The sequence below is a fragment of the Stereum hirsutum genome, assembly GCF_000264905.1.
Source record: "Stereum hirsutum FP-91666 SS1 unplaced genomic scaffold STEHIscaffold_20, whole genome shotgun sequence".
NCBI classification, from domain to species: Eukaryota; Fungi; Basidiomycota; class Agaricomycetes; order Russulales; family Stereaceae; genus Stereum; species Stereum hirsutum.
The window spans coordinates 522004-541644 of record NW_006763150.1 but is presented as its reverse complement, the minus strand read 5'-3'; the positions used below and the strand labels follow the sequence as shown (position 1 = coordinate 541644).

Sequence of the window (19641 nt, the reverse complement as noted above, 5' to 3'; positions counted from 1 at the left end):
GTGCTTTCGATTGTTTCCGTAACTTATAAATTGCATTTGCCAAGCGTCCGATCGCTGAGCAGTATTAGTTTCAGATACAAGACCTACCGGAGCTACGCCCTGTTTGTCAATAAATATATCGGACAGTCGGCCTACAGAAGCGAGATGATCAGTGTGAAACTCAGACTGGTCTCACCAAAAGAGGGCAATCTTTACGGCCAAAATGGTTAACCGCCGTCGTCGCTTGAAAGCACTAACCTTTAATTGCAGGATAAACGTCGATGCCTTCAAAGTGCGTTAGCGCACTGGCCAGAATGGCAATACCTGACTATTTTATTTCGAACCTCAAGAAAGCACCTCAAAAAGAAATGAAAACGGCAAACACAACCAAACGAAATGGAGACATCTGCGTTCAAAGAAGAGGGTTGATCCAGGCTTGGTAGCGGTGCGCTCGATTGACACGAATCAACCTACATCACTATGTTCAGAAACCTTGGAAGCTGGTTCTATCAAATTTTCACCATTCTCTGGATGTGGGCCACTACGCGCAAGTCTCGGGCTAAGTCTCGGGTGGCGGGAGTACGTTCGGAGACTCCGACACACTCCGCCACCTCCGAGTTGCGGCAGAGCAGACGGCGCTCCCGGATGCTAAGCGCTGACGGTCGCCTCCCTTCCCTCACGCTGGTAACTTCTACTTCTTTCCCGACCTCGTCCTCCCTATTTGTCAACACCAATTATAGTCGGCGACTGTGGTCCTGTTTCTGACGACACGGCGTGCACGCAGACTACAACATGATGTGCACACTGGTGAAGCGGGGTGAAACCTTCGGCGCTCTGAGACATTCCCCGCTCCGTCTTTTTTTTTCTTCACCTGCCGCAAAATTTGTGAAGTCCTCCGAACCGACTGTTAGGAGCTTTGCTTTCTGTTTGTATAAAATATGGGCAAACTCTGAGATACAGGAATACCATCACTTGAAGTCCTACCACCATCTCTCCAACATCAAACAACCAGCCTTCTCAGCTCTTAACTCGTCCAAACTTCCAGTCGTGCCCCTTATCCCTCTTCGCTAATAGCTCTTCACCCGTACATTCGACGCCCATCATGCAATCCAACAGCCAGCTTACTTGTGATTGCCGCAACTACGCGAAGTACAAGAAGTTCTACGACGAAGCTCTTGCCTATGAAAGCTCGTTGTATTGGGATTTTGCAAAATGTCTCCTGGTTTGCTCGGTACGTTGCACAACTATCACCACCTTGTCATATTTCACAGCTCATAATGTCTCTCATGAGTAGGCCATCGGCATCGTGGTTTTCTTCCTGTTCACCTTCGTCCGCATACGCACGATCCATGATACTACACCCATCGAAGACATCAGCTCTTCGTCCCTGAATATGATGCACCGCCAAAGTTCGACAAAGAAAGTCTCTGGATCATCTTCGTCCATCTCCTCCCAGAGAGATTCTATCTCCTCATACTCATCCTCCGATTACCCCTCCTCGGCCTCCGACTCGTTGTTGGACTCGCGTCGCTCGTCAGACTCCTCCTCCAGCGAAACCCAGTCCCCCCGCCGCCCATCCATTGTCCCGAACCGTCGCTCATTTGCGAAGATGATGGGGACGATCAAAGATTTACCTCAGAAGGTCCAAGATGAGGTACAGATGCCTTCATTCGGGAGGAGACAATCGGGAAATAAAATGAAGAGGAGCCAGTCTACTAGCCAAGTCATCTTGCGTGAGTTTGTTTTCCTTCGTTGGTATTCGTGTGTTTGATGATGGTGACTTATTGTGCACTTTCGTAGCTTCCGAAACTTTGGACACTCCTGTACTCTCGTCTTCTACCAAGGACGGCCCTCACGTCTTCACATCTCCCTTTGCAGACAGTGACGGCCTCAATCGTTCTACCCGTGTCTCAGAACCTATCTCCCCCACCACTCCATCGCCTGCTCCTGCCCGTAGCTCCGAACGCTCTTCAGTCCCCGCAGTTCTCGAATCTGTACAGGGACGTCCAGCAGCACCTCCCACAGCCCGCCGCCCCAGCCTCCACTTCGCCAAGTCCCTGCACGATATCTCTATGTCTATGGGTCCTCGCTCCCCTTCGATCAGGTTTCCACTTCCGAGGAGGGCGTCAGGGAGGTCCTACTTGGGTATCCATGTTGAAGAGCAAGAAGGAGAGATCGAGGGGCAGATCACCAGAGAACAATAATAAAGAGTAACGCTCCATATTGATCGCCTTGACGGACGATGTCGCAGGAAATGTGGCAAAAATTCCACTAAAGGCTTCATTTGCACGGACCTCATCACGGACTAAACATGGACTCTAGATCGAGCCCTTTATACAGTAGCATACCATCTCCATGTAGCTCATCATTTCGGTGTAACAGACTCCAGTTTGAAGTCGCTCTTATCATACAGTTGTAGAACAACCTTGCACAATTACATACTTACGTTCAACATGCTCTGCGTACACAAGATGCTACGACGACGAGTGAGTTATACGAGCGGACCTAACGTACACCAAAGTGAGGTCAATATGACCATGGGGGCCACGAATAATTACATTACTTGTACACTACAAATTTCTACGATGCTGGACAATGCGACAACAGTTTCAGACGTGATATTCTCACAACGTAACACCCGCCGAGGGAAGGCGATCCATCCAAAGACGACCGATGGGCTTGGATATCCCGCTCGGTTGGACGAACGGCTCTACATGAATCCAGATCTCCTTCCCCACATCCTCCACCGACCTACCCGCATCAATCTCCACCCACTGTGGCCGATTCTCACTCTCTCGGTTCGACCCCACCGCCATGGTTTCTTCTCGCATCCTTCGATACACCTCCCGTACCCTCGTCTGCATCTCTTCCTGTTCATACCTCTCTTCACCATATCCCCCTCTCTCCTTCGCCTTATTCGGGGATATGTCGAGGTAGAGAATGAGATCTGGTGCAGGAAGGGAGATGTCTGGCGTCCGACACCATTCGAAGGGTATTTGGGAAGGTTTTGAGGCGGTGAAGGCGATTCCGGAAAATGCGTAACGATCACAGACGATATGAGTACCGGAATTGAGTGTCTGCTCCACAGTGGCCCTAGAAATTGTTTCAACAATCAATACTATGAAGACAGAAACTCTAAACATACGCGAGCTCCCAGCGGTTGGCGGAGAACAGCAGATGGATGACATGGTCGTCCAAGTCAGACTTGGACCGAAGGTAGGAGTCTATCATTTGGCCTATTGGTGTGACGCGGTCTTTCAAGTACACAAGCGTCAACAGAAGTTCTTGAGGAATACGGAGATCGTACGCACCTGGGAACTTATGGAACTTGACAGGTATGTTGCGAGATTGAAGACGCTCAAGGAGTGTAGCAGCTTGAGTGCTTTTTCCTGACCGATCAAGACCTTCAATCACGATGAAAGCTCCTCGAGACGGTTTGGTAGCCATAGATCAACTAAGGTCTGAATATATCAATGAGAACTGGTGGGTATATCGTCGGAAAGTATCGTTGCGGAAGAAAATGTAGAAAGATCAGACGCGACGCGTCGTAGCGCGTCGGTGGCGTCAAGTTGAAATTTGATCTCCGCCATACAACACACTCGTGGTTCATGAATTTGTCTTCCCACCAACTTGCTCACGATCTCCCACATCTGAGATTTCAGACTCCTGCTCTTCACTGCTCCCACGAAACGACAAGATCGCACGCCGCTCGAAAATAACCTTTTCTCTACCAGTAAAGTAACGAGTCTTCTGGGTCATCAGCATCAAGTTAGCACTAGTAGCAGCTAACGTAGACTTCCTGTTTCCCTGCCGCTCTAAATGCTAGGTTTCCATTGCGTTCATTATTGAGTCTTGACCAGCCCCACCCGGCTGTGTGAGCTGTCTTGACCAGGTGATATTGTTTTCTCCGTTAGTAGCGAATTCCTCTAAGCGCCACCCACCACCCACCTATCTGACTGGTGGCATTATGGTACGCTGAGTCTCCATTCGGAGGCGGGCTGCAAGTAGCAGCATGAAAAAATACTGACCACACAGGCGAACGCTGGACTCTTTCGGTCGGTCAAATGGGGTTTTTCCTTGCGTAATTACCCCATGGCGCCGCGTAACGGAATTCACGAGGTGACTGCTATGCATTCATCCGGCCGACTCTCCTGTAGCGCTATATGGTATAGAACGTCCAAGGGGAGGACACCGAGGTGGACGAAGTCTGAAAAGGCTTGGCGTAGCTTTTGACAGCCTGTTTGACAGTTTGTGTTGGGCGGTGAGTGAATTTCCGCCAGGCCATGTACGCACCCCTGTCATTGCTATTTCTTTCTCGTGGGTGTGGCCCTTAGTGAAAGTGGTCGAGACTCGTCGCTCCATTCACGGGCGCAAAGAATCGGTTTCTTCGCACCGTGAGAGGCTTCATCGATATGGTTAGGGGATTTTGTTGAGACTTTTATGCGGTGCGCCACTTATAATCATCTTAACTGTCGTTATGCCTGATAGTTTTGACCTTAAGAGTCCTCATCGGTGCCCCAAGGCGTTTTCTACTAGCTGATGTGATGCCAGTTGAAGATGGAGTCTAGTAGGCATATATTCCTGTGGGAAGCAGAGCCTCGGCATGAGCTGGCTCAGCTTTCATTTGGTGGCCTTGATGTTCACTTCCGGTTCCAGAATAAGCCAGAGATATTGCCACTGACAGCAGTGCGTATCTCAGCAGCGTTGTTCTCTCAGTTCAAAAGACTACGGGGCTCACGGGAGGTTTGACTTTGAGCGGCATTATGGTATCGACCGTTGTGGAATTTGCACTACATCCTCACGTTGATGGTGGCGCTTGCATCGCGTAACCGGTTTCCTGATATACCACTTGCGGTGGAACTGTGTGTTCAACTTGGATCGTCTTGGATTTCTTACCAGTGGCCATGGACCAGGGCCCTTTGATAGTAGCCCAGACTTTCGGTAAGCAATTGCAATCTTACGGCTGGTAGACAAGTCCTATTCATCTGCTGATCATGGATTATGTGGCCGTCGGTATCAATAGGTTTGTCCATTAGTGCGAGCGTTGCATCCCAGTTACCATACTGAAACACGGAGCACATCGTTCAAACTTGGTCGAGGTAATGTCAATTTGCACGAAGGATTAACACAGCTGGGATCATGAACGAATATCTCCGGACGTGCAGGATTACTACCATGAACCTCACTCTTCTTCAATGGTCACAGTGTTATCGCTCTCATATTCGGGCTCGTTCTTATCGAGTTTTTTTTTAAAAAAATTCGCCCAGCAGTGTAGCTCATCAGCCACACGTCTGTAGGAGTATTGTCCTGTTCCCTGGACTCAGCAACCTTCAAGATCACTCGGCGGCTTTCATCCGCTGAGACTTTCTTATGCGGGGTCCGGTTCCTCTTCTTTGATACATGTGTCGCATACTTTCCACCTGTGTGGTCTGCCGTGCTGCATCATGATTGTGTCTGACCTGCTGGGTTCTTTCACCTGCTGCACCTCAGCTGACGACCGAATGTCGTGGGTGGCACCGCCGGTGGGTACGTCTCCTCTGCAGCGGTACGCTATGAGTGCAGGTGGGTTCATCGGCCATGCTAGTGCGTTTTTGTGGACGTCACTCAAGTCTCTGTACCTGACAGTCTTGAAGCACGCTCGCGCGACGAACGTCGGCTCCCCTCGGTTCCGCTTGACTTCGGCACCGTCTGTGAGAGCCGTTGCGCGCCCTCAAGGTTCCGTAGCCCATCCTACCCCGGCCTTTCGCTATTAATACCTATCTCCCACTTGTGCTTGCCAACCTTGCGCACATCTTTAGACGATTTGAAACTAGCAGGATGGTTCACCGCTTCGGGAATGCTCCCTCAAGTTCACCTAGGGGACTCAGAGCTCCGAGCTCCATCTCAGGTCATAGTGTTGTTCTCCCTTTCCTCCAACTCGTGCAACTCAGCTCAAGCACTCTGCAGAACTTCGTTTTTCCTTTGTGATACTGAGGCTTGACAGGTCGATGGAAATGTTACTGTGCAGCTCTCCCGAGAAGGATTCGCTCGGCAGAATCGATCCGCATTGTTGTTTCTCTTTCTCGGTCAATCTATCCTTTCATGAGCGCGAAAATAGCCACGACGCAGCGCAGAACAACGATCGTTCCTTTGGTCATGGGGCATTTATGCTCTCACGTGACCGTAACACTAGCGCTGAAATTCGTTTCCTCCTGTGTTTTTGTTCAGGCAAAAGCGGGACACCATGTCGTGTTCGTTCTCATTGTGAGTTATGGTCTCTTCATCTGGGTAAATTCACCGCATGTCAGGTGAGGAGTATGAGTTCCATACCTCTAACGGAGCCCAAACGCCCCGGTTATTACGCCAGGTCCATTTGGTGTGAGCGAGATAGCAAGGCACAGGTTCCCTTCGTTCATGAATCGCATTAGGTATTTCTGTGGGCTTCCATCAACCTCCAATCGCTCCCGGAACGATACAATTCGGTACCGATGGCCATTTACGACAAGTAGCCCGTCGTCAGGACATCGATTCCGTTTTTCTGTTCGGTCTCGTTTCTCCTACATTTATCAGATGGTATGTCTCCACCCACTCGTCTGCAGTTATACCTAGACTGACGGCGAACTGTGACATGCATACAGACGCCTGCACTATTCTACTCGTCGTGACTTTGGGTAAACTTCTACACCATTATTTTTGGCGTTGATGATGCGGTGTTTCTCCGCGTTCCCAGGGATTTATGGCAAGTTTTTTATTCATGCTCTTAACGCTCGGGTCTGAGGTCTCGGCCGACCATGTCGCGGCACCTAAACTCCCCATATTCTCTCTCATGTCAATGGTTCCGTTGCCGTTGCATCTGGTCCGTCGTGCGAAGGCGTCCAACCACGTTTCAAAGGACTATATTTGCAGTCATGCTCACTTGGAGGCCCAGGGACTGTTCATAACTTATGTATAGGATCTGAATGCGAGAACGGCATGTCTCTCAAGATGTCTTGCCGAGATATTTTTCTTCGGCGTGTCTGTGAATAGAAGATTTGTTGTCTTGCTTCGGATCGATGGTCCTTTTATCCTTTCGGACAAGGGCAAGCAGCTGTGATGCTTCTCGTTGACTCACACCGCATGCCCTCGATAATCTAAATCCCAGATTGACTTTATGAATACGTTTTCGTGACCATATCGCTGAAAGCGCCGTCCAGTGACATCGCTATATCGCCGTTTGTACGCCCGAGGATTTTGCAGGCGATAAATATAACGCCCTACCTAGTGGGCCCAAGAAGTACTGTCCGATGGTTCTCTCTCACCCGCTTAGCCCTCTCATCTTCACTGCAGATTGCGACGAACCTTTCATGTACGAACAGAACTGAAGCTCTTGATTGCGTAGACGCAGCCAACGAGTGAGTCTCGGAAATCGATCTCACTGATCTCTCAGACTGCTCTTCCCTCGCAGGCCAAGCCACGACGGTGGATTTTTCTCGGTGCTCTCACGCAGCATGGTGGTACCTGTGGGTAGGGCAGCTCTCATGCGAGTCTTGGGTCCGTTTTGCTTACTCTTTTTTTGCTACCACAGACACGGCGTTGGCGTCCACAAACGCTATGAGCTCCATATCGGTGCGAGTATCCGCTCTTACTGTGGTTTCAAGAGGTTGACGGCGCCTAGATGCTCCTGGGCTTTGGTTGGAAGGGAGAAGAGCTTGGGACAGACCGTGTAGACGATAGTGACGTTTATGGGCAAAGCGGTGAGTTGTGCTCCCTGCAGTCGATATAGCTACTAATGTCTGCTTTTACACAGACATCTTGGGCGTCAAGCCCAAGTCGGCTCTAGCTCCTGTGGTACCGATCGGGCGGTCCTCCGATATGTCTCAAGTATGACCTCCCCAAAAGGTGAGAAGTTTAGGTATGGACTTCGAACCCGAGCAGAACATAACATGTCCTAAGAGGGACATTGACGCCCCCATCGATTACGTCGTGGTCTCCCAGTTACATAGCCGCGGACTCGTGTTTTAACAAAGGGGTCGAAAAAGGGTCAGTGTCCTACATGGACATATGTTCTCTTCAAGGGCTCTCCGAGACACATCTCTCAAAGCCAATTATAGTAGGTGTTGTAGGCGGGACTGAATGGTCTGTGTTGTAGTGTCCCATATATCTCTGCTCGTGTCGATTCTTACCAGAGGGCGGGACAAATTATAGCACCCAGTCGACACCGCTGTAAAAGCGCTGGCTTTGTTTGAATGGCGGGTCGGACGAAAGTCAATGGACGAGAATCGCCTTTTCTCATCCCGCCCCCTCAACGATCTCCCTTTCTCACACCTTTGGCGGGGGCATCCAACGACCGTGATGGTCGGAATCAAACCCCTTGATCGTCGTGGGTATCGCGGGGAATATCAGGTCTGTACTACTCCGAGCTCTTGTTCCGCTCTCATGTTCTCTACGGATTGTCCTGTCCTCTCTCATTCTCATCCATTGGCGCCACATCGCCTGTGCTTTCTCTTCCACTTATGGCTAATATGGGAATCTGGATAAGTCGCCGGTCACGGTCATACTATGACGGGAGATTATGTGCGCTTATAGCACAAAGGCAGTCGAACTCATGGCGTATTCCCTTCCTTGTGGATGGGTGCTTCGAGGTAATTATGGGCCACTCTTCATTACCCCCCGACCTCGTCACCAGCAAGGATCATCTTCGGAGCACTTGCGCCGGTTATCCATAAAAATACTCTTGTCGCACCCACGACCGATTCTCACCGTCCTTCGTGACCTAAAGTTTTTCTGCGCTCATCATTAAGCAGGCGATCTCGCTGGGTACGCCAGCGAGATGTTTAGGGGTAGGCGGTCCGTTGACTACCAGCGTGATTGGTTGACGTTACCCATTTACTCTATGTTTTGTCCGGGCACTGTCTATCCGAAATACATGCCACAAAACATCGAATATTTGGCGGTCTCGTGGTGTTTGGGGAAAATATCACACGTTCTCTGAGATCGTATGTATCGCCATACGGTCCTCACAGCTGTCGTATGCCTACAAACTCTTCTAATTGAATAGATATTTGCCACAGCCCACTTCAATGGACAGCATGTCTTGCAGGACTGTGGGGGACAAACTATAACATCTAGATGTGGCGTTAGGAGCTTCCACGCTCGGCTTCGCGAAGTATCGCCTTTCTCCTTTCGCACTTCGAGGTTCACTGCAGAAGGCTACACTAACCGTCGATGTCATTCACGGTCGTTCTTAATCGATTTCATCTCGTCTTAGAGTTGATGCTCTCGCTTTTCTTTGCTGTTGGATGCGGAGGCTTTCCATTATGCTCGGAGATGAAAGAACCGAAGGATGAAAGACAAGTCTTTTGGAAGGCTGTAAAGTGTTCTCGATGGGTGGGCTATCCTGCACAGATCACAGTAAGAATATCTCGAGCAATGACATACGGTCACCGCATGTCAGAGTCTATGTTCGCTTCTCCCTCTTCCAGACGTCCCGTATGAGTCTCAGCCTCAGACATGGCACGGCGTAGTGTTGAAGCTCAGGACCTCGTGTTTGTGGCACTTCGACCACTTGCAGTGGACATACTTGTGCCACCTGACTCGATATTTTTATTTCTGATCCTGATGAAGCTGTCAGCTTCCAGGCCCTCTGACCTGCATCTTCCCTGCAACGACCCGTTCATATCCCGATTTGCACCATCGCCTGGAACGTTCATGCGTATGGAAGCCACGGGGGCGGTGCAGTATCGGGAGGAATCCTAATCTTTCCTGTGTAGATGATGGCCCGCGCGGACCGACGCCCCACAATAGCAATGCAACTTGACCGTGAGGATTCCAACGTCCCAGAAGTAGAGGGCGTCCCGCTGAGTGCAGTCCAAAATACAGTGTTATATGTGGACGTAATACATATGCTATATTCACAGCGCTTGGAACGGTGGTCGTGGCAGATCTGGGAACCAGAGGTAAATGGGGCAAGCTATTAAGTCCGTTGACTGTAAATTGGGAGCTTGAGGTAAAGTCAGGCCGGGGTCTGTAGCGATAGACATCCCCGACGAGGATTTGGACCCACGACGACTGAATGGAACCACACGAACAGATCTCCCCGGACAAACGGGAAAATCATGCACGGGCATTTGCTCCCAGACAGCCAATATAGGGTTGTAGAGGTTGTCGAGGTCGTGATTATGGAAACCCTTGTGCGTCCACGCAGGTGCAGTAGTCGAACAGATGGCTAAATATTATTCGGCCCTAGCATGCTGCTACGTGTCGAAGTGTGTATCGAGGTCGGTGTGCGACGTTGCTATGCATGACGAGATGGTTTAATGGTCGGATACTTCACCATATAGTGACGAGGCCAACTGGCACTCCGAACTATCGTAAATCATGCGGGGTGATGATGACTCACGACAAGAGCAACGTGGTTTTGTCTCTCTCATACGGAGGCTGCAACGCCTACATTTAGCAGCTCTTTCGTAGCGTTGTGGGGTACACTGCTGCCAGTGACTCGTGGTAGACTTTTCTAAAATATGTTCCATTCTTACAGGACTGGCGAATGGTGCGGCTAAGGTAGCAGTGAACGAGTGTCACCAGGAGCCAACCAGTACGCTGTTTAATTCTTGCATTTACAGATATGACTTACTCGGGTTGATCGAGCGGCAATGCTCCTATGTCAGGGTATCAGGCATTGCCCAGCCACAGTAAAAACAAACATTAATGCATCAATAATACGACGGGGTGCCCATACCACGCATTCTCTTCCCCTTCTAACTTTTCACGATCTACATAGCATCAACGCGTGTGCGACATTAATACTGTCATATCGTCCTCGACCAAATATCGTGGGTGACTGCTTGTGTACCGCCCACTGACAATATCGCCCGACAAAATCCGAACGGTACTCATCCCCGTTGGGAAATAAAGTACAACGCATCATCGTCTCGTGAAAGGACACACGATACCTATCCGATGAGATCCCCATAAAAGAGAATAAAACACACTCACGGAATGTTCTTCCTAACCAGGCCACTGTATCCCAGGGACAATGGTCCCCTCTCTCAGAACGACCGTCAACACCCATAAGCGCATGAACATTACCACGAATGGAGTGAAAGTTTTTCATGTTCATATTGGGTCATTCGGTCGTTGTGAAGCTACTAGGGTGTCTTTTCTTTCATTGGCCTGTGCCACAAAGCAAGCTTGATCCGGCGGGGATTCTCACCAGTGGGCACACATTCCATTCTTCTGAATCATGGCCTCCGCCTCGAGAGATTCACGAGGTTTAGGCTTCGCGGACAGGCTTGCATATGACCACGGTCATTGACATCCATACGCAATCTAATAAATCGTGATGCGCCTCGGGTGTGTCTGCGACAAGGAAGAAGAAAGGGAAGAACTTCCGCATTGCAATCGAGGATCAGCTCTCAGGCTTTCATTCGCCGGACGTAAGTAAATGAAGAAGAAAAAAGGAGCAGAGCGCACGACGCACGACGCCTCTCCTCTCTTCTCTGTTTTTTTTCCCATGCACGACATCGATTCGGAGGACATCGCCGCTTCTGCCATTATTGATTCTTGAACGGATCTACGACCCCATTCCCGAATCAGACAGACCGCCGGAACCTTCTCATAAACACTTCTAGACAATTAAAGACGGAAAGACGGGAGGGGGTGTGTGCTCCACTTGAAGCCTTCGAACTTCAAGGCAAGATGACAAGACAAGAGACGTCTGTTCCCCACCTCCTCCGTCTTTGTTCCCATGAAAGGACTTCGAAAGGGCCTCGTTGCGTTCAAAACAAGCGTTTATGCTATAGCTATGAACGGATCCTCCGCGAAACCGAATCGCCAACAGTGACAGCCTATCTTTAATACTGATACTGAGCCAGAGGGCGTTCCGTTCAAGTTCGCACTTCCCATGCGTGCGTTGCGTGCGTGCAAGCGTCTGTCTCTGGGAGACACCGCTGCAAGCAATGGAGGATTGATGTACGTCAAAGGGCAATTCTAGTGTAGGGAATCTGTGGAGTGCGTTGCCAGGATTAGGACGCGAGCTAGTATGGTATGGTTTGGCTGTGAGCGCATTCCTGACGCAACTGCGAGTCTACTCGCAAAAAAATCACACAGGCCGAGCGGGAATGCTTCTCGAGTGTGCGTCACACGGCGTCATTCTAGTCTCTGCTCTGAGCTTGAGGGTGTGTCTCTCAATGAAGTCCTCGGAAGAGAGGGCGGATTCGAAGAAAAAAAGTCCTGTACATGCCCATGTCGCAGCGAGACTCTGAACGCCCGCAACGAGCTGTAAGTAAAATGCGACAAATACCGGACACACATAGCGCGGTATGTATGTACCTCGTGTGCCTTGGACCTCGCAGAGCCTCGCAGTCGAACACCACGCAGCCAGCCTCCCATCGTCCCTCTGTCGTAAACCTGCAAAGAAAAAAGACGCGCCCCGCGTCCATGTTCGCGATCACAGCCGTCACTGAGAAGACGGCGTGGGGGGCAGAGAAGGAAGATCGAAATCGGGGAGGCCGTAACAACAAAGGGAACGTACAACAAAAAGAGGGGCAGGAAATATATTACTTACCTGCCCGTCGCTAATTGACACGTATGCACTTACATTTCGCACCCCCTCCCCCTCTCGCGAGCCCTCGTCGTCGTGCGCTGTGTTGAGATAAACATACGGAGTACGGGCAGGGTAGGGATTGAATGTACCTGGAATTCCACGGTAAACACGAGTTCTGTCGGGGGCCCTCTACCTCCACGTTGGCATTGGGTGATGGCAATGCGAGTGGACGCGTCCGAATCAGCGCGGAGGATCGGACGAGTTACGAGTTACGCGTTCGCATTACGAGACATGCTCATAATTTCTGATTACAATAAAAATTTCCTGTGCGACGCGTTCGTCCGTTTTGGATTGAACAGCAAGCAGTGTCACGGTAAAGGTACTCACACACCGGCCGCATATCATGCGCCATCTGAATCCCTCGCCCTCCTGGACTCACTACATACACAAAGGAACGCGCGCATGGAGGGGAGGGAGGGAGGGAGGGAGGGTTCGAAACAGGGATCAATTATGATGGCGTCATGAGGAGGATACTCTGGGAAAATCGGGGCAGGACCATCGTTCATCCTCCTCGCTCGCGGGTACATACCGCTGATTTGATAGCACCTTGTAAGGTCTGATTGAAAAAAGACATACGCGAACGGCCGTGTACTGTAGTACACACTGCTGCCAGTACAGTAGACGCCCGGTGGGAAATGTAAACAAAGAAGATGTCGAGAACGCCATGCGATGCGATGCCAAAGGGGATTCTTCGAGAGAGGAGAGGGACTTGGAGGAGGGTCGCGTAGTCCATGGCCATACATAAGCGGTGGGAAGACTCGGACTCGCTTGATCTGGCGAAAGACGTCGAAAGAGGAAAGCTAAATGTCAAAACAGCGCAATGCGATGCGCTGCAGCGAGCTCGAGCATGGATGGCTGAAAGCAGTGGATCAGAGCCCCCCACGCGGCGCCGAACATCATGGATGCAGATCCGGAGGCTTTTCGGAGGCCCGTTCGAGTTTTCAATGTGTTGCATTCGTCACCAGCCACCAGTCACTGCGGATGTGGCCCACTCAACTCATTGCTAGCGCTTTTGGGTTCTTTGACTGATTGGCTCACGCGTCGTACGTATACGTACCGGGTTTGCAGGAAGGAAGGAAGGAAGGGCGAAATGGAGGAAAGGAGGTGACGTCCCTCCTCGAGGCTGCCGCCACAAAGGTATCGGAACTCGGATATTACTATACAGTATGGCCCTCAGCCTTCAAGTGGGGTCACGGACTCGGAGCTCACCTACTCAGGCCGTTATTTCCCACTTTGGACTCGGATGCATCAGATGGGGATGGGGAGGGATCTTGGAAAAACAGTGAGCTACTGCATCATGGCGGTACTTCGGTGTTCTACTGTATCATACAGTTGTTGGGTGGGTGAGAACGAAAAGACTATTGGACATATTACGCTCCAGCATTGAGGCAGAGGTTGCCGAACATATGTCCTCCACACGTATCATGATGGACGGAATAACTCACTAGGGCCACACATCTGTGGGCTATAACAGGTACAACGACCACCTGGGGGTGAAGTATAATTTATAAACATACCACCACACATGCATGTGCAAGCTCGATGGACTTGGCGGACACCACGGTACATCATGCCAACACTCAGTACTCAGCCCAAGCGCGCCGCTTGCAATTGGCCATGAATTGGATGAGAGCTTAGGAGCGCGCTGAGGTATAATGTCAGCGATTCCAGCTTGGAGTTTGAGACGACATCGCCGCACTTACTTACACACACCCAGGCGCCTCTGGTCGAGCTCGGTAGTCAAGTCCCACGTACGGGTGAAACAGACGCGAGTGCTCACATCATACCCACACCTCCAGCGCCAGGGTAAGAGCAATTAAAAGCGTCAAATCACACAAGGCCGGGACTGCGAGAGACTTGGGAGACAAATATATTTGTACAGCGTACACGGGCAAGGGGCCATTATATATGGTAAAGTAGTTCCACGTCGACGATTCGTATGTGCGTATCATGGAGATGGGGGCCAAGAATATGATGGTGTGTAAAGAGTGAAGGGAAATGGATATGATAAAGTTAAATTGATGGTCGTCAGTCAGCCTGTCGGTGGCATGGTCCAATGCAGAAGGATTGCGGAAGGGCATGGCGCGCGAGACTGCTAACGATACAGATGTTACGAAAACAGGAGACAATGCAAAACGCCCACGGGGGAAAGTAGTGTGTAGGGAGGAACGTGGGCGACAATAGCGGAGGAAAAGTATAGGTTATCAACAGCGCGAATAATGTAATTGAGTGAGACAAAGGACGCAATTGTGGGTCGTAGCTGCAGATCATGATGTGTAGGTGGGAAACATGCAGAGATATGTTGATGCTGAGGCGAGCCGAGGGAGAACGAGGCCGGGTGTGGCCCATCACTCGAAACCATATTCGACAGCGATGCGACATGCGTCGTTGGCGCTGGAGCTCGAGCGGCCATGCAGTCGTAGGCCCTGAGGCGACGCAAAGTGGGCGTCGCATGCTGGACAGGAGTGCGTCCCGAGTGAACGAGAGGAAGTCACTGAGCGGGCGAGTTTTCGAGGAGAAGAGGGGATCTGAAGGAGTCATGAGTATCAGCAAATGATAACGAAACAAAGGAAGACAAAGATACGTACGGTGTCAGGATAGGACTCGTCATGCGAGTCATCGTCGGAATCATCTGCCACCTTTCGTTTGCGAGATGGACAAAGGGGTGATTCTGCTGTGCACGAGAATAGCGGGTGAGAGAAAGCGGAGGCCAAAGGGGATGAGTTGTACGTACTGGAGAGAAGCGAAGGATCGTCAGGATGGAGTGCGTCTCGCCATGCGTGAATACGCTTCATGCGGACACGGTAAGTGTCGTCGATGGTGGGATCGCGCGAGGCGGGTGGCGAGGGAGGGAGAGGGGCTGAGCCGGCGTCCTGTTCCGAGGAGCAGTAGGACGAGATGGACTCGCTCTCGTCCTCGTCTGGTGAGGACGACATCGGGGCTGACGACGACGACGACGAGGATGATGATTCTGAAGACGAGGATGCGACATAGGATGATATGCGGGATGGCTGGTAGGGTTCGCGTGGGGGTGGTGCACACTCTACGAGCTGGATGACCTGGTGTGAGTAGGGCTGGCGGATGTAGAGGGCGTTGAGGTTGTCCTTGTCGTCGAAGGGTTGTTGTGTGGCAAAGCAGCAGTAGTCCATGGTGGCACTGGATGGAGGAGGGACTGGCGGGGGACGGTTCGGGACTTCATCGTCGGGAGCAACTCGCTTTTGAGCTTTCAGCGAGCACCGGTCGGCCGGAAAAGGATAGCGTGTGGGCAATTTCAGATCTCCAGATTCGCGCCCTTCTGCTAGAGACCCCAGCCACCCCGTCCGGGGTCTCTCCCCGGACTTTCCGCGCTCGCCTCATCCATTTTCGTTCTTTCCCATGGTATCCCCTCTCCGGTTAGCATCTTCCCCCGCGTCCGATCTTCGCATCCACACTCGCTCAGGCAAGCCATCGTCACCCCATGCACGGAGCCCAGCAAAAATATTCAGAAGGCGCCAGCCAAGCGCCTGCCACAAGTCCTACCAGCTACATACCCTCCCACTCAGCCACAAATCCCCGACTGTCCTTCCCCCACTCTCGGCGTACTAACATGCTCCAACTCTCGCTCTCACACTTTCTCCCCTTCCCACCCATCGCATCCATCTCATCTCCGTCTCGCCCAAGCCAGAACAGGAGCCAGAACCCGTCCCATATTTCCCCCCCAAGCTCTCCCCTTTCAAGGCCTCATGGGCCGCAGCCATGCCTCTGCAGCCTCGAACTGGTCAATCAACTCCGCTTGCACCATCCTCTCTGCGTGCATCTGCCGTATTCCCGCCAACGCCTGTTCCTCCCACGACCAAAACGCGTGCCAGTCAGCGTTCGCCCTCGTTAATCCTATCCAGGCAAGCACTCACCGCGTCCCAAAACCTGAACCCGCGCTCCACCTCCGATTTGGGGCTCTTGACCCCAGGGAACGTCTCCTCACAGATCTCGAGCGCCATGTCCTTGGCCTCCCTCACGCCCTCTGCGTTCGGGTCACGCACCCGCTGCTGGTTGTTCAGATGCGTGAGCGCATCCAGGTACACCTTCGCCAACACCCCGAAACCGGTGTTGACCTCGGTTTGGAATGGTAGAGAAAGCGTGATGTCCAGCAGGTCTTCGCGCGCGCGCCGCGCGTCGGACCGTAGCAACATGTTTAGCGTAGTAACCTCGAGCAGCGTTCGCAGTGCCCGCGTGAGAGACCGTACAAACGAGTTGAAGACGAGTAACTCCCGTGACAATGGAGCGGACCACGGCATAGGCTGCGATCAAAAGCAGAAGGCGCCCTTTCAATTCCTTATCCCCATTACCGCACCGATGCCATCGCTACGAGATGAAACGCACCTTGTAGTTCAACGGAACGATACTGAGCGTTCGCATAACAAGCAGCATGCACGACTTTTCGTCATCTTCCCACAGAGATCCACCGCATCAGCACATCCATCAACGAGCAAGTATGTAAAAGAAAATGTGACGATGAGGCGGGGTGTGGGCAAGAGCACCGCCGCAACACATCATCTCCAAACGCACCTGTACCGAAACTCGGGCCTCCACTGAATGCCCTACCCGACCACAAATGACCGTGCATCACTCCCGCTCGGACGAGCTCCAAGAACAAATAGAGAGGGTCCTGGAATTTATCGTTCAGCCGTGCCCTGCTGATTGCGCCATGCATCGCACGGGCCAGGGTCTGATGCTCATGAGTTTTGTTCAGGAAGCTGTGTGGTGGTGGCGGCCCATTCCAAAAAGACCAAAGAAAAAAGCGCGAAACGACATCAATCAGACAAATGTTGAACGCCACAAAACATAACCGAGGTTAAAATACTGACCCTCGAAGCTCAAGGAATCTCCAGATGACATTCGCGACAACCTCGTCTTTCTTGTCGAGCTGCGGGCTATTAGTGCCGCTCTTCGCCCTGGTTCGCGCAGCTTGTTTTTCTGTCGCGGTCGCGCCAAGACAGAGTGCAAAGTCAATCGTGGAGGACTGTCAAACATTAGGCCCGAAAAGGAATAAGCAACTCTATCAGCTATCTCTCCAGGCACTCGTTCGCGACACCCGGCGCCAAAATCTGATGAGATCGAACATCGCGAGTTTAGCACGACACGCAAAGGAGTTAGAACGCACATTCTGCCTCCTCAGTTCCTCTTCAACAATCGCATAAGGCACGCGCCAGCCTGCCACTCTTTCGGCCAGTTGTGTTGTCGGTGGCGAGGTGTGTAGCACGGTACGAGAGTTGTGAGGGACGTTCGGCTCGAACCAGAAGAAGCCCATAACTTTGCGATTCGCCCAGAAATGGTTCGCGACGTTGCTGATCAACGCGAGAGTGGTCGCCCGGGGCCCGGTCTGACCCTCGGTAATGACCTCCTTCACAAACCTCTTGTACTCGTTCGTCTCGCCGTTATCCAAAGGTGGGTTCTCCACGATTTGAGCACTCGTGAGCCAGACGAGGGGTTGTGGCCCAAGAAGACCTCGTGAGAGATAATAGTAGACCTCGTCTGGCAGTCTGTGGGTGAAGATTTCGTGGAGGTCTGAAGGAATGTCACCAGCGGTGGGGTGATGGTGGTTCGAGTGAGGTCCATGAGGTGCTGCAGATGGGATGACGAGGGGGAGGGGTTGGACGGTGCCCTCGGCGGAAAGAATGAGTGAGTACTTGATCATCGACCTCGTCCGTGCGTACATGTCCGGGTACTGGATCGTCTTGACGGCGGGGTGGTCAGCGAAGGCGGACACAGCTGCATGGCCAGACTTGTAGTATTTGACCATGTCCACGGTCTGCTTGAGCGCCTGTTCGTGCAACGTAGGCGGGAAGGGTTGAGAATGGTCAGAGCCAACAAGGATACCGATGTCGAGGAAGTGATCTTCGCTGACTCCAAGGTCGGAGAGGATGGATTTTTTGGAGGTGAAAGTGAACGAAGGCGAGGAAGAAGCAAGGTCGACAGCAGTGATGAGTTTGTCGACGCCAGGGTAGAGCAAAGTGTCGGTGGGACCATAAATGGCGTGGATGTATGATTTCGGGTGGCGTTGCAAGTAGATGAGCTTTTACGGATCGCAAGCACATGAACAAACGAGCGATTCTTGACGAGAAAAATAGCATACCTGGGCCCAGGCAACATACGGAGCGACCATGAATTCCACATTCCTATTCCTGAATATCCTCAGCACCGCCCGCCACAAATCAGAATGCACCAGTCCGCTCCGAGTCTCGAATAGTTTCGTCGCCGCTTCCTCCTCACCAGCCTCGTATCGACTCCAAGCATTGTTTCTGTCGCGACAAGCATCCACGTACTCCGCCCCGTGGTTTTGATGCCGCCAGCGCTTGTTGGGAACGAGGCCGGGGAAGACGAAGACGGGCTTGATGCGCAATTTCTCAAGTGCGCGTAAGTCAGACTCGATACGTTGCATCAGGGCAAGAGGAAGACCGCCGGTAGCGGCGAGAAGCGGTTCTCGAGACTGAGGGCTATCATAGAGGCTCTGAAGGTAGTACGCTGCGTCGATACCGAGTCGAGAGTCGGAAAGGACGCTCAGAGGCAGCGTCTGGAGGTGTTTCCGCTCCGAAAGATAGTCTGCAAATTTCTTAGTCAATTTTGGGCATAATCAAAATCTCGACAAGCCTACTGTCGAAGTGCTTGATGGGCATGGTGAGCGTGGAGCACGATGAGCTGTGTACGGTTGCCCTGGTGTATCAGGTCTAATTTCAGGATTCGCTCTTCGGCTTGCGCCCTCGACCTTCGCAGGAACGTTGACAGGTTCTCGGGGTCCCAGATTACGTAATCGACGCGTGCCCTTTCGCGTGCCACTCGGGTCACACAAATGCTCTGCCGAGTTCCAGCTCCACTGTTTTTGGGGCTACACTCCCTCAGTAAAATAGTAGAAATGCCGCAAAAATTTATGAAGGCTTGTACAATGATGTAGATAATTTGAGGGCTTGGTGCACAATTGTCCAACCTAATATAGGTTCATAAAACAGCCAAACACTGGTCTGTACTGCTGTACCACACTCAGAGCTCCTGCTGCTCATCTCTTTACAAACCAGAATGTGTGTTAGATATTGAGGGGAGCCATTCTGAGCCTCTTGAGTACAATG

At 51.7% G+C, this 19641-nt stretch overlaps 4 protein-coding genes across 4 annotated transcripts; 2 read left to right on the top strand and 2 right to left on the bottom strand.

The window, feature by feature from the left end:
* Nucleotides 1-1032: 1032 nt before the first annotated feature.
* Nucleotides 1033-1904, top strand: STEHIDRAFT_125950 (uncharacterized protein; the record flags this gene model as incomplete). The annotated part of the gene is made up of 3 exons (XM_007310469.1): nucleotides 1033-1210; nucleotides 1274-1712; nucleotides 1780-1904. Coding segments are annotated over exons 1-2 (226 nt in total), but the record flags the coding sequence as incomplete, so codon positions are not given.
* A 621-nt stretch (nucleotides 1905-2525) lies between these two features.
* STEHIDRAFT_105474 (thymidylate kinase) lies at nucleotides 2526-3426 on the bottom strand (the record flags this gene model as incomplete). Its single annotated transcript, XM_007310468.1, has 3 exons — nucleotides 2526-3072; nucleotides 3125-3233; nucleotides 3291-3426. The coding sequence occupies 3 exons, from the start codon at nucleotides 3424-3426 to the stop codon at nucleotides 2604-2606; spliced, it is 714 nt and encodes a 237-aa protein (XP_007310530.1). The 3' UTR covers nucleotides 2526-2603.
* Nucleotides 3427-5423: 1997 nt separating this feature from the next.
* Nucleotides 5424-7824, top strand: STEHIDRAFT_115848 (uncharacterized protein; the record flags this gene model as incomplete). Its single annotated transcript, XM_007310467.1, has 12 exons — nucleotides 5424-5505; nucleotides 5605-5694; nucleotides 5778-5866; nucleotides 6187-6222; nucleotides 6267-6334; nucleotides 6387-6531; nucleotides 6689-6814; nucleotides 7285-7349; nucleotides 7403-7488; nucleotides 7523-7563; nucleotides 7613-7691; nucleotides 7745-7824. 12 exons carry the CDS (start codon nucleotides 5424-5426, stop codon nucleotides 7822-7824), a joined length of 987 nt encoding a protein of 328 aa, XP_007310529.1.
* Nucleotides 7825-14502: 6678 nt separating this feature from the next.
* STEHIDRAFT_150588 (uncharacterized protein) lies at nucleotides 14503-15718 on the bottom strand. Its single transcript, XM_007310466.1, has 3 exons — nucleotides 15276-15718; nucleotides 15130-15215; nucleotides 14503-15069 (listed from the first exon to the last, which is right to left on the bottom strand). The coding sequence occupies exons 1-3, from the start codon at nucleotides 15688-15690 to the stop codon at nucleotides 14890-14892; spliced, it is 681 nt and encodes a 226-aa protein (XP_007310528.1). The 5' UTR covers nucleotides 15691-15718; the 3' UTR covers nucleotides 14503-14889.
* Between the last annotated feature and the right edge of the window lie 3923 nt (nucleotides 15719-19641).